Source organism: Aotus nancymaae, unplaced genomic scaffold (genome assembly GCF_030222135.1).
Source record: "Aotus nancymaae isolate 86718 unplaced genomic scaffold, 86718_ANA_hifiasm-v0.15.2.pri h1tg000019l, whole genome shotgun sequence".
NCBI classification, from domain to species: domain Eukaryota; kingdom Metazoa; phylum Chordata; class Mammalia; order Primates; family Aotidae; genus Aotus; species Aotus nancymaae.
Genome location: NW_026988431.1, coordinates 16,830,587 through 16,858,556, shown reverse-complemented (window position 1 = coordinate 16,858,556; position 27,970 = coordinate 16,830,587). Strand labels below are relative to the sequence as shown.

Sequence of the window (27,970 nt, the reverse complement as noted above, 5' to 3'; positions counted from 1 at the left end):
AAGTCTCTAGATCTCTTGATGGGGATGGGGTAGTTATAGGCCAGAGAACGTATCCATTAGACGCAGAGGGCACAGTGCCTAGAGCCTAAATACTTTTTGCAGCCAACCAAAAATTATTCTTATTTTAAAATCAAAGATTAAAAACTAATTCTTAGGCCAAAGAAAATGTTTTAATATGTAATATTTGTCTTACACCAAAGGGATTATAAAAGCAAATTTTTAATTTTTTGTTGATTTGTTTTTCTTGGAGAAATGGGTTCATGGAAGCAAAAGTGTGGAGGGCCTACAAAAGTCATTCTATAGTGCTGGGTGGTGAGTCCCTCTCCTCTGCTATGCTGGTAAACCTGAAACACGAATGAAAGTATTATTTCTTAAAGTATGGTGGTCCAAATACCACCATGATTTAGTGAAACAAGGGCAAACATTTTAACTTGAAAAGTATGTACTATTTTTTTAAATGTGGCTGAAAATAATGACTTTCTCATTTATGGTAGCAATGAATTTTCTTTTTGAAAAAATTAATAAAATACCTTGATGAAAAATATTAAGCAAAAAGATTACAAGTTCTAGGAAGGTTTGGCAAAAAAAAAAAGAAAAAGAAAAAAACGCTGATAAGGCTGAATGGCTGAAAACTGGTGATATATTAGAATCCTAGAAATACTAAGATTCAGACTCTCAGCTATAACACCCAAGAAAGTTTCCATATAGATCATCAGTTACCTTCATCTCTCAAGAAAAACAGTAAAACATTACCAGAACTTCCACCACCAATGTACTGGGAGAATTAGAAATTTTGAATAGTGGTCTGACTGCTTATTTATATTTTAAATCACATATCATAATGTTTTTCAGAATTAGTGGTTCATGCTGGTAAGAGCAAGAAATACTTGTTGGTTGGTACAAAGCACCTCCTTTTACTAGCCATGAAATGATCCTACGATAACTCTTGCATTGTACAAAGAGAGGCAGATAATTGATAAAGATTCCCACAAGAATAAGACATTCACAGAAAAATGAGACCAGCAACTGTAGTCCTGCCAGTTGGGATAATTTTACAAGGGTCAGACAGCCCAGGGCATAAACTAATCACTTTGGGGTCTGGAAGAAGCTGACTCCTGATTCCCGAGAGTCAGTGTCACACAATTAGATTGTTTATTCTAGCTCAACACAAATTTGACACATTTCCCCAAAACTGCCTGGCTGGGGTCCTGTCAAAACAGGATGATGGCAAGTCAGAATAATGTTCTAACCCAGTATTTCCAACATTCCTGTAAATCTATTCCATTTCAGTCATGTTTTGATGTAGAGGATATTTTCCCCTCTAATATCTGAAAGCTAACCATTCTTGCATGCTTTAGTTCCCCAGAGCACATTCACTGTGGAATAAGAATCAGTCAGTGGTATCCAGGATCTTCTAAAAGTAGTTTTTTAGGGCTTTATTTTTTGTATGTCTTAAAATAGTTAAATCGGAGGAAATGAACTTGTCTACTTCCAAAGCAAGAAGATCTTAAGTTGTTTTTAACGACCAATGAAATCTTTCCCAAGGAGCTAGAAGATGGGCTACCCAAAGGAAAATATTCTAAGTATTTCTCATGAACATGTAGATGAATTACAAAACAAGACATAAAATACAACATTATAGCAAATGTTTTTGAGGACGGTGAATGAGATTCTTAATTAGTTCTTTTGCCTCTGCAAATGTCTATACCATTGTTCTTACCCAATATTTACACAAAATATTGCCACCAATAATAAGCAGAATCAGGATTTGAACTCAGGTCTGCTTAGATCCAAAACTATGCTCTTAACCTCTGTGTTTGTCCAGAACAGTTCCTGAGACAAAGCTGGTAGCCAATTCATATTTGTTGAATCTGAATCTAGATTAGAAACCAGGCTGTTTGAACCAGGATTCTGACATGTTTCTGGAGCTGTTTACAACTAATCTCAATGCCCAAAATAAAAAAGCTCCTTATGACATTTGAAGATATTAGAGGACTACATCCAATAATGCCACATTCAAATATTTTGTTAATTCTTCTCCTTGTTGAAATCCAATTAGGATGAAGAAAATTAACTATTGCAATTAAATAAGAAGAAGAAGTGAAAGATTTCCACGTAAAAAGTTTAAAGCTCTGTTACTTTAAAAAAAAATGTGCAAAGAAATTCAATCCTTTAACTGAATTTCAGATAACAGTATACCACATACATAAAAACTAGCTAACTTTTTTTTGAGTACTCATTATATACCTAAAATTCTTCTAAATGCATTTCATGTATTATCTCATTTAATCCTTATGAGGCAGATACTATTATTATTATAATTTTTAGAACAGAAAACCAAGGCACAGAGATTAAGCAATGAACCCTAGGTCTACCAATAAGCGGTAGAGCCAAGATTCAGACCCCAGTGGATGCAATCCCCAAAGTAAGCACTAAGCAGCAGAGCAAAGCTCTTAACCACTTTGCTCTGCTGCTTCCCATAATAACAACAACACTTGCTGGACACTTAATCTGTCCCATATATTTTTTTTTTTAACATCCACCTCCCGGGTTCAAGCGATTCTCATGCCTCAGCCTCCCAAGTAGCTGGGACTACAGGCACATGCCACCACACCTGGCTAATTTTTGTATTTTTAGTAGAGATGCAGTTTCACCATGTTGCCCAGGCTGGTCTCGAACTCCTGAGCTCAGGCAATCCACCCACCTAGGCCTCCCAAAGTGCTAGGATCACAGGTGTGAGCCACCATGCCTGGCCTGCCCTATATATTCTTCATGCAAACTGTATCATTTATTTTTCCCAACAACCATAGAGAAAATACATATGTATACGAATGCACGCAGACATAGAAGTAGGTATATGTATGTATCTGAATGACTCTATCCTCTATCCTATCATTAAAAACATTTGACAGATTTCTCAACCCTTGAAAGGAAGTCATCTTAGATCTTCTATATAATTAATCATAAGGACTACTCATACAAAAATTGCATTATGTGTCATCCTTGTATTTCCATTAGGTGTATTGATTGGATCTTGTTTTTGAGAGGAAAAGAATTCATTTATTCTAATGTTCTTGTCCTTTTTCTCATTTTAATATGAATTAATGACACCAGAGAAAGTTCCAAAATATCTTGAAGGACAGAGTTTTAGGACTATCATTGCATTTATAAGAGTTGGGAGGAAAATTTCCAATGCATAGTAGCAGCCAAATGTCGCAAATCTTCATGTACTCTCCACCTAAGTATTACAGACTCCACATCATGTAACCTGGTTACTGCCAAAACTGAGGTCTCCCTTCTCCTCCTCACTAATCCAAATGTGTGATTCATCTCTGTGGGATATGACAAACCAACCGCACTGGGCATAAAGGCCCTGCCTGAGCCCTCTCAGTTCCCAGGAGAACTATTCCACACAAAAGTTAAATGGCTCATTTCAGGCACCATGCCCATCCTGAACCCTGGATTTATGCCTCTCTTTATCTAGGAAAGGCATTCCACTAATCAAACTATCTCTAGTCCTCAGGACCAATGAGATGGCCTAATCTCATGCTTCCCAAAGTTTAATGGGCATATAAATCACCTGGGAGTCTTGTTAAAAAGCAGATTCTGATTCAGTAGGTTTGGAAAGGCCTGAGATTTTGCACTTTCAACAATCTCCCAGGGGGTGCTGACCATGCTGCTGGAGAGCAGGCCACACTTGGAGTAGCAACGGGTAATTCATACACAAATGCAAAATTACACTTTAAAGAGAAGTATGCGTTTGAATTTTTTTTTTTTTTTTTTGACATGGAGTTTCGCTCTTGTTACCCAGGCTGGAGTGCAATGGCGCGATCTCGGCTCACCGCAACCTCCGCCTCCTGGGTTCAGGCAATTCTCCTGCCTCAGCCTCCTGAGTAGCTGGGATTACAGGCACACGCCACCATGCCCAGCTAATTTTTTGTATTTTTAGTAGAGACGGGGTTTCACCATGTTGACCAGGATGGTCTCGATCTCTTGACCTCGTGATCCACCCGCCTCGGCCTCCCAAAGTGCTGGGATTACAGGCGTGAGCCACTGCACCCGGCCAGCGTTTGAATTTTTGAAAGGTTCATCCTGGGTTCTCATCCAGGGTGATCCATAAAATTTTCCTTATCTTCATGTGGCATTAAAAGCTCCAGACAGCTCTCAGAAAAATCTATTCACCTTTTAAGCCTTGGGATTCCACAAGGCTCCCACAACCCATGTATGGAGGGAGACCATTATTCCATACATAACATTAAAGACATCCCCTTTGTAATTTAGCCACATGTTCTTTTGTGTTATTTATCCAAAGAATAAGCAGCTGATAATTTCAGATTTTCCAAAACGGCGAATGTTTGACGTAAATGTGTTTAATACTCAGCAAAGCCTCTCCAACTAGAGTACTTGGGATGCAAGGGTTGGTATCACTATGTAAATAAGGAACTACTTTACAGACTAGTTTAAGGAACCCAGAACAAGCAGGAACCCTATTTAAGCAAAAGTATTAATTCCTTGGAGGAAATGCTTTAATAGTGAAGAATGACTTGTGATTAGCATATCAACAAGAATAAACAGTCTTAAGATACCTGAGGCTACTTAAGGACAGAGGCTTTCAACAAACTTCTTAAACTTGTTTATACTCTTAAATTGCTTGGTAAACTCCTCCTTCTAAAGTACTTTAAAAGATCAAGTTTTGCCCGTCTCCTCTCTGAAAATTAATGAGGCTTTAATGTACTCAGAAATGCAAAAGTAACATCAAGGTTACTTGATTGACCCAAGCCAAAGAACCTTCTAGAATAGCAACATATTTGGGCTGGGTTTTCTACTGTAAAGTCACCTATTCTTCTAAATGGGGTACTTTAAAGAACATTTATTTCAACATATTGGCAGAATTACTAGGCCATTTGTAAACAGCAGAACAATTCTTTTCTACCATTTTAAAATGGTCAGATAGGAGAAATAAAGCATGTAAACAATACTGAAGGTGGCTGCTCTACTTTACAGGGATCCTAAGAACTACAAACAGTCCTCAGTTAAACCAGAAAATTTTAAATTAAAGGTTAGATGACTGAACTCTTGCACTGAACAGTCGACCCCACCATGCTTTCATTATGCCAGTGAATTATATCTATCTCAATCGCTGGTGTCAAAAGGTTGCAGGTTCAACTCAAGGTTGTGCCACTTACTGTCAGTGTGAGCTAGGGCAAGTTCAATTTTGCAAGGTTTAGACTCTTCATCTGTAAAGCAGGGATATTAAGCGGGAAGTGCTTACATTATGATGTGGAAGCCTGCTACCGAGCCCTTCCTATGAGAAACATAGGTACCCTATACATGTACTGTACATGTGGGATTACGTACGAGTGCTACTTTCACTGTGTACAGAACAAGGTCAGGCCTTGAGCTTTTAAAGAGACACACTAACAAGTAAAGGCAAGAACTGTCAACCAAAGCACATACTAAATCTATGAAACACCCGACTACGAGAGATGATTCAGGATTTTAAAAAAACATAAAAAGAGATCGGTTTAACTGTCTTGAGTTCTGAACTCATCTTAACCTCCGAGGTTCAAGTCTAGGAAGACAGCAACATTCTTCTGGAATGTGACCTTCCACGTGGGTGTTTTGCCTATAAATCAAAGTGTTTCTTTTGGATGCCCAGCCTTCATCTGAGTCGAGTTAAAAGGTTAACTGACTGGCCAGGCACGGTGGCTCATGCCTGTAATCCCAGGCGGGTAGATCACAAGCTCAGGAATTCAAGACCAGCCTGGCCAATATGATGAAACCCAATCTCTACTGAAAATACAAAAATTAGCTGGGCGTGGTGGTGGGCACCTGTAATTCCAGCTACTAGGGAGGCTGAGGCAGAGAATTGCTTGAACTCGGGAGGCGGAGGCTGCAGTGAGCCGAGAGCACGCCACTGCACTCCAGCCTGGGTGACAGAGACTCCATCTCAAAAAAAAAAAAGTTATTTTTCCTTCTCTTAGTAATAGTAGGCAGTAATAAATTTGGTCCTGGTACTTCTTCAAAGTTAGTACCTATGATTTCTTAAAATGTTTATTCTGGAAAATTTTTTGTAGATATCCTCCACCCTCCAAATCCTCCAAAAGGTGTATGTTAGTATACAGTGCCATTAGTCTAGCAAAATCAGTCCTTAAGACCACATTCACGTCTTAGGGTGACACTGTGCCACCAAGAAAAAAATTTCCTTGAACTGATACTAATTTAGGGAGAAATTCCCTCCTAATAAAGCAGAGAATGCAGCACAAACACCAAATTCATTATATGTAATATATATGTAGATATACACACCTTTGTATATCTATCCTTTAAAAAAAAAAAAAACAACATTCTGCACTAGGCACTTTCATTGCTTCTGCTCTAGCCCAAATTGCTGATTGTAAAAAGGGGCTTTTCTCCCCCACACTTAACGTTGGAAACAAGTACCAGCCACGGAAAAGTCATTGACTACAACTACCCACAGACACACTGAAATTTGAGCACCTGAGCTGGTCCACTACGTGAGCTGTGTTCCTCAAGGAAATTTGGAAAGAAAACCTGTTTTAGCCAGGACCTCGGAGGGCCAAAAGGGCAGCTTGTAGCAGGACTCCGTGGGCACAAGACTAAAAGCCTAGGAGCTCTGAGTCCTTACCCTTGGGCTTCCTGAGAAGCAAGATCCTGAGTCAGACCCTGAAATCTTGAGATGTTCACATTTTCACTCAGCAAATGGGTCTTATCATCCCAATTAATCTCCAGAGTTGATGGTTAGAAATGCAAAGATACTCCCTAGAGCCTGCTGGACAGACTAAGGAGTCTCTACTACACTGAGAATGTAGACTAAGACTGCTGAGGGAGAAATAATTTAAGTAGTGATGGGGCTGTGAAGAAAACATTGTCAACACCTGTCTTAACTTTCGGCTACTCACAAATATACGGATTCCGGTGAGAGCTAAAGCCATGATGCATAGTATTTAGGCCAAATTTCAAAGAGCCCATCTGACCATGGTATTACTCATCACCTTAATCAGGTATCCATAAATCTCCTATGCTTCCAGACTAGAAAACAACACTCAAACAAAGAGCATTTGTTTTCAATGTTGCTATTCTGTTTGGGGTTCTGTTAGGAAAAACAAACAAGTCTGCTATCTTGTGTTTTCCTCCATGCTGTGTGAACACTGGATTCTTGGTCACACCTTAATTTATGACTGTTTACTCAGCTGATTAACTATAGGCATCCGTCTTATGCAAGCAAGTCTTGTTCTGGGCAACAGATAAACTGGAACCCCAAGGACACAGCAACCATGGGTCCACACTAATCATCTGCTCATCCCATTTCCCCATCCCACAGCAGACGATGAAAGCTGGGGTTGCCTCAGAGGGCTTGGCTTCAAGCACCTCCTCCCTGAAGAACTCTCAGAAAAACATGTTGATGTGGAGGAGGAGGGGGGCTTTGGTGATTGGCTTCTGTGGTGGGTTTCTCAAGGGAGAGGAAAGGTTTTGAAGTTCTGAAGTATTTGAAGTATCTCTTCATAAGTGCACAAGTGGGTACAAAATGGTAGAACAAAATGTACTAAACATTTAGACCACAAAATATTCATTTCCTCTGGCTGAAATCACCAGAAGTGTTAGCTGGGAAGAAATCAGAATCTGACTAATTTGCAACTCCTTTGAAGAGAATATACAATCAGCTTTGCCTCCACCCAAAGAAGAGGACACGCTGTCCTGTGTTTTCACTAACTTTCAGTTTTGACAAAGAGAAAGAATGAGATAAATGTGGGTAAAACTTGTCATGAAAGTGTCTGAGAGAGGCATCGCTAGCATTCCTGGGTTGCTGGTGTTAATATCTAAAGTCTCTAGGGAAAAAGGTGAATGGGATCCTTGATGTAAACAGGAATGGAGACGCACAGGTATTCCTAATTTGCACTCATGCTAAATTATCAAGAGATTGCATCCTGATATTGCAGCCAGGTCATCCTCAACTACAATACTCAGAATTCCTCCTTTCCATCCTCGATCTCATTGTCTCTTCCCACCCTCAACCCCAAACACACAAACCTAGACACCCCCGTAAAGGAGGAAATATAAAAGCAAAGAATAAGCACCTTGCTGCAATGCCACACCGGGTTACAGGTAACTGGCCTTCCCTCTGCTTGGAATAGAGAAAAAGTACAAATTATGCACCTGGCAAATATTTGCATGGTCTCCAGAGCAGTAATACTCATCCATTTGTTCACAAAAGCACACAACTGAAGCTGAGAGAATAAATCAATTCAATTTAACAAACATTTACCAAGCTCCAGTCTGATTGTAGAGTTTTTCTGAAAAAAAAAAAAAAAAAAAAAAATCATCCACCTGGCTATTGGAGCGGATTTTTAAAGAAGTCTAGAAATTTCTTTCCTTCCCTCTCATAAGAAAAGAAGCAACCAACTCCCTTAAATAATCAACACAGACGTATTTTATATTGCAAAATGTAATTAGCCCAAGGCATGCCATTTTCTTTGTTGTAGATGGAAAATAATTCCCTTCTTACCTTTCTGGGAAAATACAATTTTGTTTGTTGTATAAAAACAGCGTCTCCATTTACTAAGAAATCAATGAGTAATCACCAAGTCATCCATCACCCTTTAGTATTTTGAATATAAAGATGAGAAGCACTATATATTGAAACAGGCTATGGTATCGCTGTTCTATATTAGAAATTCAGACTTATCAATAATCTACTTAAAATATTCTAAACATGCAATGGATGATCAGGGCAAAACCAATCTTTGCCAAGCATTTAAGGAGATGTTATACCAAAGTTTCCTCCTGGGAGCTTCTGCATGGAACTAAGAGGATTTAGGAGACCCGATCAAGAGTCATGCTCTACCACTTACTTGGGGGCTTCGGGAAAGTCATTTATAAACTCGCAGACCTTAGTTTCTCTCCTTTAACACAGGGTTAATCGTACTTCTTCTACCCAACTTGTGGGGTTACTGTGAAGGTCAAATGAAATAAGGAATATGATGTCAATGTTTAATTCTACAATCCCAAAGACATGGTAGAAGATGGAAAACAGAAACCTATCTCCAAAAACCTATCTCTGTTATCAAAAGTGTGTAACGGGCTCTTTAAAGGTTCAAACGAGCGTGGTCCTTTGTGCTTAGTCACAAAAACAGCCTTCGAATTATAAAGCCAGTTGTAAAAAGAAGGAAAAACATTTTTCTTTGACCTACTATCTTCTGTCGTATTAGATGGTAAGTGGACACTGTTTCTACTTATCAGGTATCAAACTGCTGTTGGCTACTAAATACTATATTTTGTGTCAGTCTCCTTAATTAACATACTCAAACAGTTGAGATGAAGCAAACCTAAACATATCCCATTGAGTTAGGGAATTCCAAACCCAGCAGAACACAGAATATTGTTTTTTGTTTTGTTTTGAGACAGTCTTGCTCTGTGGCCCAGGCCAGAGTGCAGTGGTGTGATCTTAGCTCATGGCAACTTCAGCCTCTCAGGTTCAAGTGATTCTTCTGCCTTAGCCTCCAGAGTAGCTGGGATTACAGGCCCACGCCACCACACCCAGCTAATTTTTGTATTTTAGTAGAGACAGGTTGTGCTGTGTTGGCCAGGCTGGTCTCGAATGCCTGACCTCAGGTGAACCTCCTGCCTCACCCTCTGTACTTTTTCTTTTTTTTTGGTACATATTTTTAACTACCTACTCTGTATTAGCACTAGAGAAACAGTAAGGTAATGTCCCTGACTCAAGGAGCTCAGGTTAGAGTAGGAGACAGCCAGACTAAGGATTACAGACAGACAGGTCAGTGTACCGAGAGAAGAGACAGGGAAGGCCATCAAACCCCACGGGGCAGGGTGCTGCCTGAACCATGTGTTAAGGATGAAGTATGGTTGCTAGCCAACAGGGGGTGGAAAAGGGCACAGCACAGATAAACAGACACTGTGTGCAGCATGCACAAACGCCCAGCAATATGCTACCATAGAGGCACACAGCGGGAATCAGGATGGGCCATAGATGAAGCTGGAGCGGGAGGCTTCATGTCGTGGGGACCTGTGACTGGGAATGTAGAACTGTGCTCCCTGGAGTCTAAGGACTCCACTCAATTGTGGGGCTTCTCTGTGGAGGGAGGTAGAGGAGTACCAGGGGAGTGCTATGTTAGCAAAAGGATACTCCATGAGGTGGATCCTATCCTCCACCCGGAACATTCCACTATTGAGTGAAATACTGGAGTTTCCAGTGGCGGAAAAATGTTTTGCTGCTTTAAAAAACAGTTGATACATTTAAAGGTAAAGAAAAACCTCATTTGTAAATTTGTAGTAAAAATAACCGCAGCCCAGACGTTTTAATATAGAAAATGTATTAGTCTGTTCTCACACTGCTAATAAAGATGTACCCAAGACTGGATAATTTATAAAGGAAAGAGGTTTAATTGACTCACGGTTCCACACGGCTGGGAAGGCCTCACAATCATGGCTGGAAGCGAATGAGGAGCAGTCACGTCTTACACAGCGCAGGCTGAGAGCTAGTGCAGGGGAACTCCCATTTGTAAAACCATCAGATCTCGTGAGACTTACTCACTACACGAGAACAGTATGGGGGAAACTGCCCCCATGATTCAACTATCTCCACCTGGCCCTGCCTCTGACCCTTGGGGATTATCACAATTCAAGGTGAGATTTGGGTGGAGACACAGCCAAACCATATCAGAAAACACACACAATATCCTTTTAGGATTCATACAAAATGTTTGTATATTTTTTGTGGACTTCTACCTGGGAAGGATTGTTTTATTTAGATATAGACAGGGTAGAAAAATCAAGGGCTTCAGCTGGTTTCAGCTCCCTACAACAAGATGCAGGTGCTGGCTGGTCAATCGCCTACAGATAATAAAGTGGGCTGTTGGTGAGTTACCTTGAGGAATGCCAACCTAAGGGCAGACAGACGTGCAGACCCATTTCAGGCTTGTTGCAGGTCCAGAGTTGCAGGACATTATCCAGGAAACCACCACCTCTGTAATTAAGTTTTAAGTTTGCTAACAGTATTTTTTAAAACAGAGATCAGAGCATGGGGTGGAGTGGGGATAGCAGGGTGTGGGGAGTTAATATTTAACAGGTTCAGGGTTTCAGTTTAGGATAATGAAAAAGTTCTGGAGATTGGTGGCAGTGAGGATTGCACAACAATGTGAATGTACTTAAATGCTACGGAATTGTGTCCTGACTTAAAATAGCTAAGGGGGTAATTATAATATGTACCTTCTACAATAAGAGAAAGAGGTACAGTAAAAAGTAAGAGTTCCTGTAAGATAAATTCAGCTAGGGGTCTCATACCACAGCCCTGAATGTGATGCACAGATCAAAACTGAATTTCTCAAGAAATAAAGAAAAGTATCAACTCGAAGATGTTAAACAGCAACGGGCAAGTTTTCTAAAACAAGAAGTCAACTTCTCCTTAAAGGAGACTGAGCTCTTCACATCATTTAGTTCCTAACTCTTCCCTGCTGTCCACAAATATGATATGGTTATTGTGACTGTTGTGGTAGATTTTTGTAATTTATTTAGAAAAATTGCGTAGCCAGCTGCTACACTTGTCTTCCTTTGTTGTAGAGGGAAATAAAATGGACACAGCAGTTCTGTGCTTTGCCTTGCAAAGTGAGCAACAGGATCAAGATTGAAGCACTGCCCAAGACCACTGCACCCAGCAGCCAGAGGTTGTAATGACCCATTCTAGACCCTCATCACCCACAAGGCTCCTACATAGTAGTAAGTATACATTTGCTTGCCAAACAGCAGATATTTCTTTTTGCATATGCAAAATATCCAAGCAGATTTAATACAATTACATTTAAGGTTAAACCACAGAGAAAAGAAATACCATCTCAGTACCACAGTTAATTGGTTATTCTTTTCTTTAAAGAGTCTCAAGTGTTTCCCATGTACAAAATAGTGAAAACCATGAAGAGCCCTAAATTCTGTGCCTGTAATCCTGGCAGGGTTTCATTTTACAGGTTACGAATCACCCAGAATAGTAACTATTGATTGTTTAATTACTTGAAAGTGCCTTATAATCACCAAGTCATTAAGGGTATTATGAGATCTAAAAACTACAAGTCATGAGGGGATTGTGCATCAAGTTATTTGGCAACTCATTGATACATATGAGGTGGAATGAAAGTATTTTGGACTAAAGCATTCTAAATACTTCAAATCAGAATTGAGCACATGAGTGCCAATCCATGTCCATCCCTAACAGAAAATATCCTCTTTTCATCACTATTAGAAAGTATATATCATCATTCATTAAGGCATTGAGAACCTGCTAAAACCTTGTGGCTCTGAATTAATGAAAGAATGGTATAAAATGTGCATGTGTCTACATCCTTCAACACAGACTACACCAAGCCATGCCACCTGGCCAAATGAGTACCTTAGCAATGTTAGGCATTCAGTAGAAATCATTTTGCTAATGGTTGGGAATATTTCGATTACAGTTTTGTAGCTGGAAAAGCACAGGCTGTTAAGTGGATTCATGGAAGCAACTTGTGGAGGTTTTCCAGACTAGTGCTCTACTTAGAATTAAAAATTGTCATGTCCAGAAGGAACTCTGCAGACCCTCTGGCCAGACCTCTTCATTATACAAGAAACCAAGGCCCAGAAGAGTTAAATGACATGCTTAAACTCATACGGCTAATAAGACTCAAGGCCAGAAGAGCCATCAGTCCATGTTGTCTTAAAGTCTTACTAACCCTACTTCACGTCAGGTGAAGATAATCAATTTACCCTCTGAGTCTGGATTTCTTTATCTTTGATCCTGGCGCAAGCCATCAACAGCAGTCAAGCCTTTGGTAACACTACCTCTCCCTAGAGTACCTTCTTAATTCCCCTTCCATATACATCTATTCATCTTTTAAGACTCCACTCAAGAGTCACCTCATATATGAAGCCTTCCCTGGTCTTCCCACAGCCCCCACAGAATTGGCTCTGCTCCATATATTCTTGTTGTGGTGCATGTAATACAACATTGAAGTGACTGATTTTCACGTCTCAGCCATCCCAGACTTCAAACCTTTAGATGGCAGGGATCACATGCTTATCTATAAGCCCTGCCCTGAAGGCAACGCTAGGCAGTTGTTAGATACTTATGAAGGCTGACATTAAATAAATGAATAAAAGGTAAACAAAACCCCAGGATAAAGCTAAGAGGGGTAGACTCGTCCCCAAAAGCAAAGATACCCAAAAGAGCACTTACACCACAGAGAACCTCAGGCCAGCAGCTCTCGATCCTGACTGTGCATTACAACATCTGGAATAAAACCTCACCCAGCCCAACATCAGACAAACTAAAATCAAATGTTTAAAGAAAACCCCAATTATCCATAGTTTTGCAAATTTATCCAGATGATTTCTATAAAGAGTGAAGGCTGAGAACCACTAGTAGCAACAAGAAATCCTGCATAGTCCCTGTATCAAGTTTTGGTAGCAACTCTAGAGGCTCAGCCACCTAGCAGAGAAACTGACCTTTCCATATGGCATCCAGCACACAGGCACTCACAAAGGTCTTCCTTCCATGTTCACATGACAACCATCTAATTCATTACACTCAACAGATCATGCACAAGGTGGCATGGTCTTCAGACAAATTAGATGCAAACAACTCAGGGATCTATGAAGATGAAAAGTTCATCAAGCCAACATATTTCAAAGGTAAATGATTCTCCTACTTATTGGAGAACAGAAGTAAAATTGCTACCTTTAGTTCCAGCAAAAGTACTCTTTGAGACTAAGTAATAAAGACTGAGGATGAAGAAGAGGAAGAACAACACAGGAATAAACTTCCCTAGGCCCCAAATAACAGGAATGTGCCACCTCCTGTTGTGATAAATGACAATAGCAATAATCAAACCTTACATGTACACAGGAATTTATATTCCACAAAATACTTTCACAGTCATTAATTCATTTCAACCTCACAATAGCTTGGTGGGAATACCATGAAAACTATTTCTTTACATTCTAATTTTACAGGTGAGAACAATTGAAGTTCCAAGTAGATCTATGGCACGCTCAAAGCTAAGGCAAGTTAAGGGTAGAACCAAAACCATATGACGGGTCCTCAAGGTCTAAATGAAGTTCTCGCTGCTCCACATCCCTTCACTAATCTCGCAATAAAGACTCTCCCCTGAGATCTTACACTACCTGAAGGAGAAACACTATTGCTTCTCCTCCAAAACTTGTGAAATATAAAATTATTCAGAAACAATTTCATTCCACCAAAGTTCTGTGGTGCAGCAACCAATTCCTGATTCCTCTATTAATCTTTCTTCTCTTTACAAATTACTGAGAAATTGGCTTTTTTAAACACTAAAGACCAAATATAATATCCAAATGGCAATTATATCACCAAATACAATGTAAGAAGTATTGAGAATTATATTAGGTTAGTGCAAAAGTTATTGCAGTTTTTGCCATTAAAAGTAATACCGGTATTAGGTTGGTGCAAAAGTATTTCACCATTACTTTTAATGTCACCATCTTAATATTTAATACAAATAATGGCATTCTAAGCATATATAAAAACCAATAAATCAAATGTAGAATGTGGAGCACAAAGACACGTGTTTCTAACTTCATTCCTCTGTGAATGTTTTTGAGCCATAGAATGTTCTATGAAAGCAAGACCATGGGAAGAACTGGCATATGTGTTTGGGAAGAGGAAAAGGTTGCTGAGTGTCTACTATGTGTCAGGCACTGAGCTGAGCGCTGCCACACATTAATGTTTTACACTTTAGTTTTCATTAACAGCTCTACTCTGTACTATTAATCAAAGATAAAGAAATCCAGACTCAGAAGGCAAGTTGGTTATCTTCACACAATTGGAACACAGTAGAACCAGGCTAGGAATCCAGCTCAGTCCTGTTCCGAAGTCCTTTTCATTACACTCTTCCCACTTATGAAAATGCTCATTTGTGCTCCCAGAGGTGGTAGAAATGCCAAGGCCTCTAAGCTATTTCCAAATCCACATCTAACAGCCCATTCAGGTCCCCACTCTGCCTGGACAGCATCAATTACTAGAGTCTATACTCTCACTGTCCCCACCTGCACCTCAATGTTAAGAGTTTTGCCATTTTGTTTTATTTTTAAAGCAGTGGTTTTGCCCCCACAGAAGACACTGGCAAAATCTGGAGACATTTTCAGCTGTCACAACTTAGGGGTGCTACTGCTTTCTAGTTGGAAGAGGCCAGGGGGGCTGCTATATATCCTGCAATGCACAGTACACCCCACAACAAAGAATTATCCAGCCCCAGATCTCATGAGCACTGAGGCTAAGAAACCCTGCCTTAGAGTGATAATGTGATTTGATATGTGTGCTTCCTTCCCAATAAAATGAGACCATAACCACCATGAGGAATAACTGAGACAACGTGCATAAAAACCTCTGGTGCAGAGTGAGCACTCAGTCCTAATGAGATAATCCGATTACGTTCTTCTTAAGAGTAGGAACCTCCTCAGTTAGCTCTGCATTATTCCCATACAAAGCACAGGGCTTTTTCCATGGGCACTCAACAAATGTGAAAGAATGTATTCTTTATGTTAGACATTCTTGATTAAAAAACAAATGCCACTATTATCTATAAAACGCACCATTCTCCCATACTTACTCCTTGCCAAACAAGAAATGAATAGTATAATACATGATTCATTGCAGCAGGCTATGAAAAGCTACTGTGCATCCTGGGTAATGTTACAGAATCACCTCCATAAATAAACCATGAATAAACTTACTATTGAAATGTTTTATCTTATTTTAATGGAAAGTTAATGAAGAGATTGCGATATACGGATTTGAGAAGATCTCCACCCAACAGGCCCAGATTTTTCTATGTGAAGTCAATTTTGACAATATTGAATCTCAGATCTTGAGTTAAGTTATTCAGCTGTAAACTGTAATTATAAGCATATCAAATAAAAACACTAAAAGTCAAATCTCTGAATAAGCCAAAACTCGTTGGTATCACATCTCAGGTCAAGATCTTTGTTTTTTGCTTTTCTCAGTTTATGCAAGTCTGAGTCAGCATGGAAATCCTAAAATAAATGATTACAGAAAGTGTTAGGCTTCACATTCACTCAAGTGACCTATAACAGGGTGATACACAATCATTTTTGCAGTGTCTGGAGGTGCAGTCCCAGGACCTTGAACAACAGAATGAGCATTTACACTTATTAAAGGTGCACAGAGGATACCCCAGACCCACTGAATCAAAATTTCAGAAGCTGGAGCCTGGAAATCCTTTTTTTTTTTTTCACTTTGAATCCTTTCCCAAATATCCATTTTACATTACTAAAGTCTGAGGACCTCTGCCAGGAGACCAAACCCCAGAAAATTGCTTTGCCTCATTTTGTAAATTTCTAGCATAGTCTTGCTTCTGCAGACTACAGGTAATTCATTAAACATAAAATCCACATCCTCCTCCCATCATAAGAAAACACAGGTAGAGCATTTTGTTTATTGGTTTTGTGCAAATATGTTTTTCTAAAGTACAAAGCTTAACATTTTATGAAAATGTTAAAATTTTAAAATTAGGAACAAATATACAGAGAATTATCAAGGAAACCTAGCTCAATTCTGGGCCCCACAACTGTCAACATCTACTATGTGCCAGAGTTGGGATAGAGTGATGGCCCAGACAGACTAGGTCTCTGACTTTACTTTCCCTTGACTTATGTATTTAAATTGCTAAATACAAACATAAACAAGGAAGTGTGATAATTCAGAGAGTAGCAATACCATAAAAACAATAAAACAGGTTAATGTGACAAAGAAAGTCTATGGCAGAGAGAAGCAGAGGCAGGGTCTAGCTGTAGTAGACATAGGGATGAAAAGTGGCTTCCTTGAGAAGGTAACATTTGAGCTGAGACCTGAAGGAGAAGGAGCCAGGCATGAGAGGGCTGGGGGCAAGTGTTCTAAGTAGAGGGAACTATTACTATAAAGACCCAGAGGTGAGAACAAGGTGCTCATTCTGATAGAAATTAAATCATATATTCAAAAGGTTTTATGGAATATAAAACTATTCACAAGTATAAAACATAATAATTCCAGGGCAGAAGCAGGGATAATGAAGGGTCCCAGGTTTATGTCATAAGAAGAATGAATCAAGCAACTGAGGCTACCTTGCCTGGACAACAGGAGATATAAGTATATGTTTGGAGGAAGTAGGGAGAAATCTTCTTCAGATATCAAAAGGACTACATTCCTGTGAAAGAATATTTAATTTTAAGTTTTAAATAACTCTAGAGGTATGAAATGGGTATTAGGAAGGCAGCATCTCAGCTCAACGTGATAACGTTCAAAGGAATTTGGGAAAATGGACTGACAGGGAAGTAGTGAGTTCCACATGACTGGAGATGATCAAGGATGGGTTGGACGGCCAGCTGGAAGAGGAACTCAGAATGAGGACTGTGAAGAATCTTATAGCCCATTGGAAAAATACACACTCACAACATCTCTCTCTCTCTCATGAGCACTATAGCCACCATAATGGCCTCCCTACGTTGCACTTTACAACTTTAAGGAGCATTGAAAAGAAATATGAGAACTCCTTCATATTTCTAATTCACATTATCACCCTGGGATAAAATATGACTTCATCTCCATAATAACCAATCTATGTTCAAAAGGGCAAATTAGGAGACAGTAGAGACCAACATTTATTTAAAACCTGTGGCTAATTTGTAGTAGTATTTTAGCAGCAAACATTAAACAATTATTTCAATTTATTAAAAGAATTACTTATTTTAACAAAAATGGATCCAGATTCCATTAGGTTCCCAATAGGTATCATGCCAATAAACAGCCAAGACCTTTAGTAAATGGGTATGTGGCCTTTTGTTGGTTTATTTTTTAATGCAGCCATGAGCATAGGGAGATGGTTTCCTCATTAAAAGTCCTGACAGTGAGTCACTATTCTTTATTATCTAACTTTGCTCCTCAGTAAATAAAGCAAAGAACAGATACTGAATCACTACTTGATTATCTGGGACCAAAATGCTAAAGATAAACTAATCTAAGTTTGCTCAAAATAGGAATAAGCTAGAATTGGGAGTAAGACTAGAAGCAACTTTGAAAAACTAAACATTATTAAATGGTTTTTATATAAAATATTTATATTTCTACACCTAGATGTAACTGGCTCACATGCAGATACATTTTAAGAAGTATTCTCTGAATACCTACATGTACTTTTCATTTATTAAGTATGTTTCTTTAAAACTACCTGTAAATAAAATTATATTATGACTCTCTTAGAGCAGCTTATAAAAAAGAAACTTACAATAAAATCTCCATAAAATAAAGTCTATGTCCATATAGTTACTCATAAAATTATAACTGACTTTAAGAAAACCAGGAATACCAAAGGAGGGACTTTAAAAATTAAAATCAAAGGCTTAGCATTTGATCTGGTCTGGCTGTGTCCCCAGCCAAATCTCATCTTGAATTGTACTTCCTATAATCCCCATGTGTCATGAGAGAGACCAGGTGGAGATAATTGAATCATTGAGGCGGATTCCCCCTTCCTGTTCTCATGATAGTGAGTGAGTTTTCACAAGATCTGATGGTTTTATAAGGGGCTTCCCCCTTCACTGGGCACTGATTCTCTCTCCTGCTACCCTGTGAAGAGGTGCCTTCCGCCATGATTGTAAGTTTCTTGAGGGTTCCCCAGCCATGCAGAACTGTGAGTCAATTAAACCTCTTTCCTTTATAGATTACCCAGTTAACGTATTTCTTCATAGCAGCGTGAGAACAGACTAATACAGTATTTAACGTAAATACGTATATGATTTTATGTATAAGGACCTCCCGCTAGAGCTGTAACATTTCTATTTACACCTACAGTATTTTAGAAACATAGATGTTCCATAAAAGTTGTGTAATCTATAGTGTGAACACATTTTGATTAATTTACTTTAGGCTCACATATCTTTTAGCTCAGATTTTGCTATTTTATTAAGCTTTAATCTTTTAGAACTCGGAATGACAGCAGGACTAGATTAGTGACCTCAGGAAACACAGGGTCTGTTCATGAGCAGTGCCACCTAACACCATCTGGTTGCCTAGAAACCAAACCCTTACCTAGGTAGGGAGTTATAATTCTTTAAGTAAATCATCACAAGGCCATAAAGTTTTTTTTTCTTTTTTCTTTTTTTTTTTTTTTTGAGACAGGGTCTCACTCTCTCACCCAGACTGGAGTGCAGTGGAGAGATCTCAGCTTACCGCAATCTCTGCCTCCCAGGCTCAAGAGATTCTCCTGCCTCAGCCTCCCAAGTACCTGGGATTACAGGTGCGCACCACTACCACCAGGCTAATTTTTGTATTTTTAGTAGAGAGGGGGTTTCCTCATGTTGGCCTCGCTGGTCTCAAACTCCTGACCTCAAATGATCCACCTGCCTTGGTCTCCCAAAGTGCTGGAATTACTGGCGTGAGCCATTGTACCTAGCCAGGCCCCAAAGGATTTCTAACTATATTCTCATTAGACTAATTCACAGAAAAGCTGTGGTGGCTACAAAACAATGGAGCTCGTGAAAGAGACCAGATCTCCTGTCCCAAAGTTCACTGCATTCACCATGACCATTCTTTGCAGAATCTCTCTTAAACTTGGAAGCTGTCAAAGTACTGTATCCACCACCAAGCAAATGGAGTCCTTTAGAATAATAACATTGACCACCTAACTACTAAATATCTTCCCTCTCTAAAAAGATCTGAGACTTCTTGCCATTTGTTTCCTTGCCCTTTTCAAATAACAAGAAATTATGGGTAATTCTGGATTTTCCAAATAGTCCCATCCTTAATTGAATCTCTTTTCTATTTCATCTTTTAACAGTGCAGAGTTCACCACTTGAATTAGTGTACCAAGCTGTGAATTGTCTCCCAAATGCATATCCTATGGGTGGGAAACATAATACAACAGAAAGGCTCTAAGAAATGGCACCATAAAACCAACAGCATGTTACAGAGTTGCTCCTTCATATTGACAGCAAATCAGAAGTAATTTTCTACCTAAGTCAGAGCTTAATTCATTAGATACTTCGCAAGTTCAATCCAGTTTCTCAAAACGCAGTAACACAATCTTCCAACCTAATTATCTTCATTGAAAGTGTTTAAAAGCCTTTGCTGAGACACATTTCTTTCTGTGTCAGACAGGATCAGCATCAAGTGAGCAGGTTGGGTAGACTACATTTTGTCTAATGGTAAAAGACAATTTAGGAAATAATTGTTTCTTGCAAGGGAGAAATTTTCCCCTGGACACCAAAGGGAACCTCTGGTAAATAAACATATAAATGTGTGCTTTAAAAAACAGAATCTCAAGAATACCCTATAAATAATACTTTTGACATTCTGCAGAATTGAAAATATTACAACCTGAATGATTTCTATAATACATTTAATTAACTGAGAGAAGTTTAGGGCTCAGCAGGAATTTTTAAAAGTAGAGCACAAGATAATTTGTAATGGAAATGCCATCTCATATCACTGCCACTAGGACAAATGATGGATATTTCCCTAGAAATTATCATGAAGAAACAGTTGGTTTGTTTTGATGGCATTTCAATAGCTCATTCAACAAAACCCCAAAAGTTTTAGTCCAAAAACAGTTCACTTTCATTTTTTTTGAAAATCAGAAAAGGAATCAACTCACATTTTCAACCAACCATTTTTCGTAGATTATACTGGGGGAAAATACCTTTTAAAAACACCTTTTGAGTGAATTTGTAAGCAAAAATTAGTAAACCGGCACGCAAGATTTCTTATTCCTCAGCTCAATCTCAACTCAAGTTTAACTTTTAATTATTTCCTAACTTCCAAAATTTGCCACTGCTATTAAGCTTTGCTTTGTGAGGTAACCAAGTTTTGCTCAAACCCTGTTCACTCAACTCATTTAATTCATGCCCTAGGCCAATAACACATCTACTTTTCCAGCTGCAATAGTTTAATAGCTTCAATTTCTAAAGTAGATGGCATTCTTTTCTCTTTCAAAAACCAGTTCTGGCAGGGATTAAAGTAGAGGAAACCAAGCACTTGAAGAGCTTCAAATATGTGGCATCAGAATTCATGTATCAGATATAAACACAAGAATAGATAATGAAGTGAAATACCCAAATCACAGAATCCAATTTAGGCAACATAACCACAGATATATTTTAAGGATGGAGAGTCAATCAACAAGTATGTTACTTCATTTTAAATCTGTTATGAGCCATTTATGAGCAAGTATAGACAGCATTGCAATTCAGCGTTCATGAACTGAAACCACACACAAGCCACACTCAAACTCAATGTACTTACCTTGTAAACTTGCCCATATGTTCCATTTCCAACAAGTTCCACCAATTCAAAGATCCCTGCGGGATCCTGAAAGAAAATAAACAAACAATGAAAATTCAAAACAATATTCCAGGCATCGCCTTAATCAAAAGCAAATATTTATTTAAATTAAGCAAATAAATGACAACTTTAGCTTTGGGGGCTCTCATTGTTAACATTTAATACTATCAAAATTTTAAAATTTAAGTCAGCTGCAGCTATGAAATTAGTCAAGTTCCATTTTCTTTCCATTTTACATTTCTGTGAAATGTGTTTAAATCAGGCAAAAGGAGATGCTTTTTCAAGTAAATTAATAGAAAAGAATTAACACATTTCTCACTGTAAAATGAAAACACACTTGCAGGAGGTACATCAACATAAAGTGAAAGACTCATCATCCTGAGAAGGTTCTAATGTTCTCTAATATTTCTCTTTGAAATGTCTGAGCTGTTCATTGTGTTGAGTGAGCCCTGGTAGTTAGAAGGGTGTTCCTGCATTGTGGGACAATCTTACCTATGGTAGTCAACAGTTTCCAAGTGAACTTAACTACCTCTCTCAGAAAGTTTTTCTTTGGATTCATCTCTCTTCTGTAATGCTGCCTCTACAAAATACGCTTTTGAGTATAGCCTCCACTTCCTGTAGTACCTGCCGAGTAGCTGCAGGATTTAGAACACAAACTAAATTGGAGAATTATTCAAGTTCTTACCTCCAAACAGTTGTCTACTAACCCTGGGAGTCAGCTGAATGTTATGGTGCTCAATAATGTCCAATAATTACTGCTATTATAACTGAATTACTATCCCAAAAAGTTGAAAAGAAAAATCAAAGCCTATAAAATTTATTCAGAGGCAGAAATTCACTTTTACCCCTTACTAATACCTAACTGGACAGAAATTGCTTCTTTAAAGGCATAAATCTAAGAGTCACCAACTTAAATGCCTGCAGAGGCCAGGCCAGTAATGTAAACAAGTGAAGTGGTCCAGTTAGGGCCTGTGGCAAACTGAGCAGCCTAAGGCTCCTTGAGGGAGGTAGGGTGTGGTGGGGTGTGGTGGGGTGTGGTGGGGTGTAGTGGGGTGTGGCGGGGTGTGGCGGGGTGTGGCGGGGTGGGGTGGGGTGTGGTGGGGTGTGGCGGGGTGGGGTGGGGTGGGGTGGGGTGGGGTGGAGTTTACTTAGCTGGAGCCAATTGTTGTCAACATACGAGCACAATATTGCCAGATCTAAAGATTTTTCAAGAGAAACTGAACATTGCATTTAATGTGAGATCTCCTATTTTTTAAGTGTTAGGCATTTAATTTAAAAGTATTCTGAGGAACAAATGAAAATAGACATCGACTTTTGGCCTATCTCTACCCAACACTTACATGAGAGTACTTACGTTATTATAGTGAGTGGCTGAGAGGTAGGCAGGGAACAGCTGAACTTCAGATGCAGACAGACCTGGGTTAAGTAACAGCTTTGCCTTGACTAGCTATGTGATCCTAGGAGACCCTGGGAGAGCAACATAGTGTCTGGGCCTGCAGGGATGACATCTACCTAGCCGTGCTCTTGTGAAGAGTAAGTGCGGGCCTCGCATAATGCCTTGCACATAGTTGGAAATCTATTAATACCTAATTGTAAGGCCGGTTGCCTCGCCGGGAGCTCAGACACACACCCTCCCCCCGTTTTGTCCCAAAGCTCGGACATGCTCGGGCATGTTCCCTTCTCCCTTTTCACACAGCCTGGCTTTCCCTTAAAGAACCCAGTATGCAAGCGGGGTCTTGTGATTCTAGCCAATAGCAGCTGAGTCTTTCTAGCCAATAGCAGCTGAGTAATTCTAACCAACAGCAGCCAAGTCCTGTATGCAAACAAAGGCTTGTAACCTTACCCAGTAGTAGTCCTGCTCTCCCACAACCAATCGAGCTCCTTCACTCCCTATAAAACCCCATGTCTGAGAGGAGTCCGTGCGACTTCTCTGGCCCCTCCTGTCGGACAGCAGAACCTCACCCAGGAGCCGATTAAATTTCTTTATTCCAATAACTGGCCTCAGTTGCCTCATTCGAACCTCGCTTGCTTCATTCAAACCTTACACTAATAGTTACCACTTTTAAGCTGAGAAATTCCACACCACCAGCAGGATTTAAATGGGGGATGGGGAAAATGAGTTTCTCTGCTATTCTGGGGAAAGGGAAAAACGAATTTGATCTGAAAAGTCGGGATGCTTTAAAGTCTAGTCTGTGATAAATCAAACTCAAGAAAAGCCCCTTGGGTAAGTGCCTTCAAAGATTTCACATAGAGAACAAATTAAAATAAAAACAAAAAGCAAACAAAGCACCCAACAGATTAAGCACTTAGTCACTGAGAAAGATTGGAGTTAGCACTACATTGCCTACTCTTACAAAACCAGAAGGGCACACTCCATGTTCATGTCTTGAAAAATCAAGAAGTCCGGAAGTTCCAGCTATGCCCCACCTGGTCTGGGAGGTGTGGTTCCAGACAGAACCATGATACCAGAAAACACAGTTAAGGGACTAGAGTCTGAGTCGACTAACACCCCATAGCTAAAAGACACTGTCAAGGCCATCTGGGAAGCCTCAGGATAGGAAAGAAAAATTTTGTTGGTTAAACTAGTAGGCCATTAGAGCAGCAAGTTTTATTACAAATGGAATAAGAAAGAAATGAGGAAAAGAAAAAAAAAAAGCCCATAAATGGTGGCAGCTGCTGTTTGTTTCTAAGCTATGCTTCCCAGTAGTTTGTTTGCTTGGTGGTGTTTCTGCAACATATTTGGAGAGAGGTTCCACATTTGCTTGAAATATCTCAATTGTGTTTTCGATGTTTGTTTTTCTTGACTGAAAAAATATAATAGAAAGAGAAGAAATATGGGACAGTGATGAGTGGCTGCTTCCAGGAACCTGGGAAGCAAACGGGGATGTGAGAGGAGGGCAGGAGCGCGAGCAGGTGCAGAGCAGGGATCACTCGCCTCCGGGGTCCCCTCTCAGAGCTGGGGTGAGTAGGTGGGTCTCAGGAGGATTTGGACAGCTAACTTGTGAGACTCTTTTCTCTCCTTGAATAATCTGTTCTTAGGTATATGTCCTAGCCAATCAAAACCAAGGAGGCTCAATGCTGAACCTTTAGTTCAAGCTGCTGGGAGAGAGAAGCTTTTTGCTGGATGCATCCAAGGGCCTCAGAAGCAAAGTTTAGAGGAACTAAAGAGAGTTCTACTGGCAACTGGCCTTGCATAGGCATCCCAACTGGAAAGAATCATCTTGTCAGAATGATTCCCCAGGAATAATCTCTGAGAATCCCTGAGATTTATACTGTGTCAGTTTATTGGGGTATGTCTCAGAACCAATACCTGCCAGGGAGTAAAGGAAGAACTAGACTGAGCCGAGGGAAGAGCTGAACTGAAATGTAGTGGAAACAAAAACTTCATCTGATCCACGGGAGCACTGGAGCTAGGATAGCCCTTCAGAATTATCCTACCTGAAAGCATCGGGCCTTTGCATTCCATCTCCATTGACCAGGCATTGCATGTGGGCTGCCCCCTAACACCCATCCCAGAAATGGCAATCTTAGACCAAGTGACACTCTTCAGCTGCGGACATTTTTCAGGTGAGAGCCATTCCTAGCTACCTACACTCCCAGCAGGTCGACAACTGAATGCCTCGGTAGTGGAGAACTAAGCTCTGTGTGACATACCACGACATACACTACAAGCAACACGGCTAGAAATGAGAACCAGTCTGGAATTAACAGAGAAGTCTACAGCATCTACAGTCTACAGTATCCTGACAGTAACAAGGCAAAGTAGCATGACAAGAGTCATGGGATTTGCAAGGAGGGGGCTCTTTGAGACCCTAGACACAGAAGTCAGAGGTATTACTGAGTGACACCTGAGTACTGACCATAGGCTCTCTTCTCTCTTTCCCCCAATCCAAGTGCCTGGAGAGCTGGATGTTTGTGAATATTCTTTCACACAATTGCATTTTATCATCAGTTACATCCTTGTAGAATTATGATACAGCTTGAACAGTGTACGCATTTAGCTGTTTCCTCTACTCTAGAGTACCTCTAAAGTAGTTTCTCCAAAAGGTCACCACAACTTCAATTTCTAACATGTAGCGGTCGCTCCTCAGTCCTGTCCTAGTTGTCCCCTTTGAGGTATTTATACTGCTGAGCATCACCACTCCTGTTGAAAATACATCCCCTCCACCATCTTCTATCATACCTCTTAGTCTGTCTCAGATTCTATAATATTTCCTCTGCTCACACTTCCAGGTGGGCTTCCCCTAAGGTTCCACTCCTGTCCACAACTCCCCTAATTTGGTTCACTAAGCGTCAATGGTTTTATCTCCAAATGTCCACCATATCCATCTACTCCACTCCATTCACACAACAGGCTTCATTCATCATTATTTTCTGGGACCATTTGCTTTTAGTTAATTCTTTCCTCCTTCTAAGCTATTCTTTGTACTGATCTTTCTAAAATAGACATTTCTAATCATGACACTCCATGATTTAAAATAATACAAGCTGCGGTTCAAACTGAAAGTCAAGGTCCTGTCATTCTTAGGCCTGGCCTCCATCCCCAGCCTGTGTTTCATCATTCTGTGCTATAACCAACCACATGTCCTTCATGTCCCTAACACACCACACTCAGCTCCTGGTTCATACCGCCCATCTGCCAAGATTATTTCTTCTGCTTTCCTTAGGAGGCAAGCTCATCCTTGAAAGCCCAGCTTGCTGCCTCCTTCCTAAAGCCTTTCTCAAATCAGCGCCACTGCCTCTCTCTCTCTGCAGCTGCAATATGTTGTGCATAGCTCTATGATAACCACTTTCACATGGTGCTAGCCTCTCTTACATTTCTCTCCCTTGATGAATTACAAATGCCTCAAGATCAGGAACTATAACGTATTTATCTTAGTATTTCCAGCACTTAGCATGGTGTCCAAAACATAAATGCTAGACACAACTAGTTACTGAATAAGGTTGATGTCCCACTTCCAATTCTTCCAGACATGTATAGAGGATGTCACAAAAAATGGGATCAGAATGCAGAGCCAAAGGTCTAGCAAACTTACTTCATTTCTTTTAAATCTAGACAAGTTATTCCATGACTGTGCCCTCTACCCTCCTTACCCCAATCCCTAATGGACAAAGCTGTCACATGTAAAAGCCCCCAGCTCTAAAAGAAAACTAAAATCTATAGAGCCTGTTGTAATAAACTGTTCCTCACGTGCATCACAAAGACAGGTTGTCAGAATGTGGCCAACAGAATGTGCAGCAAGGGGAGGAAGCTATACCTAATAATCATGTTACAAAGACAGGAAAGCTAAGAGAGAAGAATCCACTTAATTCTCCCTCTTGTGTTTGCTTAGCTGCTCTTAAAGCTGGGATGAGCAGCGTGGAAGAAAGTTACATACACCAAGGATAAAAGAGCAAATCATTGACATTTACCAAAGTCAAGAATCCCTGTTGGCTACACATGCCTTTATTCAGATCTTAACCTTTGCTGGGAGGCTGAGAAAAGAATTTAATTCTAAGGTAGAGTAGTTTACATTATTTCATAATGAAATATAACTACATATCAAAAGGCAGGCTATTCCTTGAAAGAAAATGTAATTTTTCAGCCAGTACTGATAAAAATCAAACTTGGTTAGTCATGACAATAAAAATTAAAATAATAGTGAACATCTCATGAGGACTTACGTGTCAGAAACTATTCTAAGCATTTTTTATGATTAGCTCATTTATCACAGCTTTATCAAGTGGATGCTATCATTATCTTTGTTTTACAGATTAGGAAACTGAGGCACAGAGGGATTAAATGCTTAATGAGGGTCACACCAACAATGAGCAGCAGAGCTAGGATGTTTACCCAGGTGATCAACTCCAAACCTTGAGTTCTTAATCACTAAACCATCAGCTTCATGGAACCCTAATTCCCAGGCTTTGATTTATCACCTGGTAGCTCTCTAACCTTGAGCCAGTTTCAGAACTGCTTTGAACCTCAGTTTCCTCATCTTTAAAATGTAGACACTATTACTTCCCCTGGGAGCTGCTGTGAGAACTGTGAGTATCTAGACTAGCCTGGGGCCTGATATGCAAAAGGACTTTAATAAATATTCATTTTTTCTGCCCTTTTCTTTGTAATCTTTGAAAATGAGTTCATGTAATAAAGAATATGCCACAGTAAAATTCAGTCTGCATTTCATAGATTTTTAATTAAAAAAGCCAATAAAACTAATCTAGCCAGTAAAGGAAAACCTATTGCTTTTCAACCAATAATATTACCCACCACACGCTTAATAAACAGAGTCAGATATTGATGGACAAATGTATGTCTCTTTAGAAATCAGTAAGACAATTGAGAAGACACATCAAGTATTGGGGGTTCCTGGGATATTGAAATAAGTACTGTTTTTGTGAGTTGATGAAATTTAGATGTCATTGGTAGGCCCAAGCCCAGCTTCACAGCAGAGTGGAGAGATTTAAGATCTAGGGTTTGACATTCCCCGCCACTAAGTTATACTTTAATTCCTCCAGGTCCTCTGAATGATACTGGATTTATAAGAACACTAAATAACACCACTGGGCTAAATCCCAAAGATTGAAAAAGGCAAACTTAAATCTATAACTAGGATG

The 27,970-nt window shown here is 39.7% G+C and overlaps 1 protein-coding gene across 5 annotated transcripts in view; it reads right to left on the bottom strand.

Moving 5' to 3' along the window:
- TNIK (TRAF2 and NCK interacting kinase) overlaps positions 1 to 27,970 on the bottom strand; it is a 413,784-nt gene that overhangs the window by 299,165 nt on the left and 86,649 nt on the right. For all 5 annotated transcript variants that reach the window (XM_064378648.1, XM_064378646.1, XM_064378644.1 and 2 more), the window contains exon 2: positions 21,332 to 21,397. In XM_064378648.1, the coding sequence (XP_064234718.1) occupies positions 21,332 to 21,397 (66 nt within the window). The remainder of the gene's footprint in view (positions 1 to 21,331; positions 21,398 to 27,970) is intronic.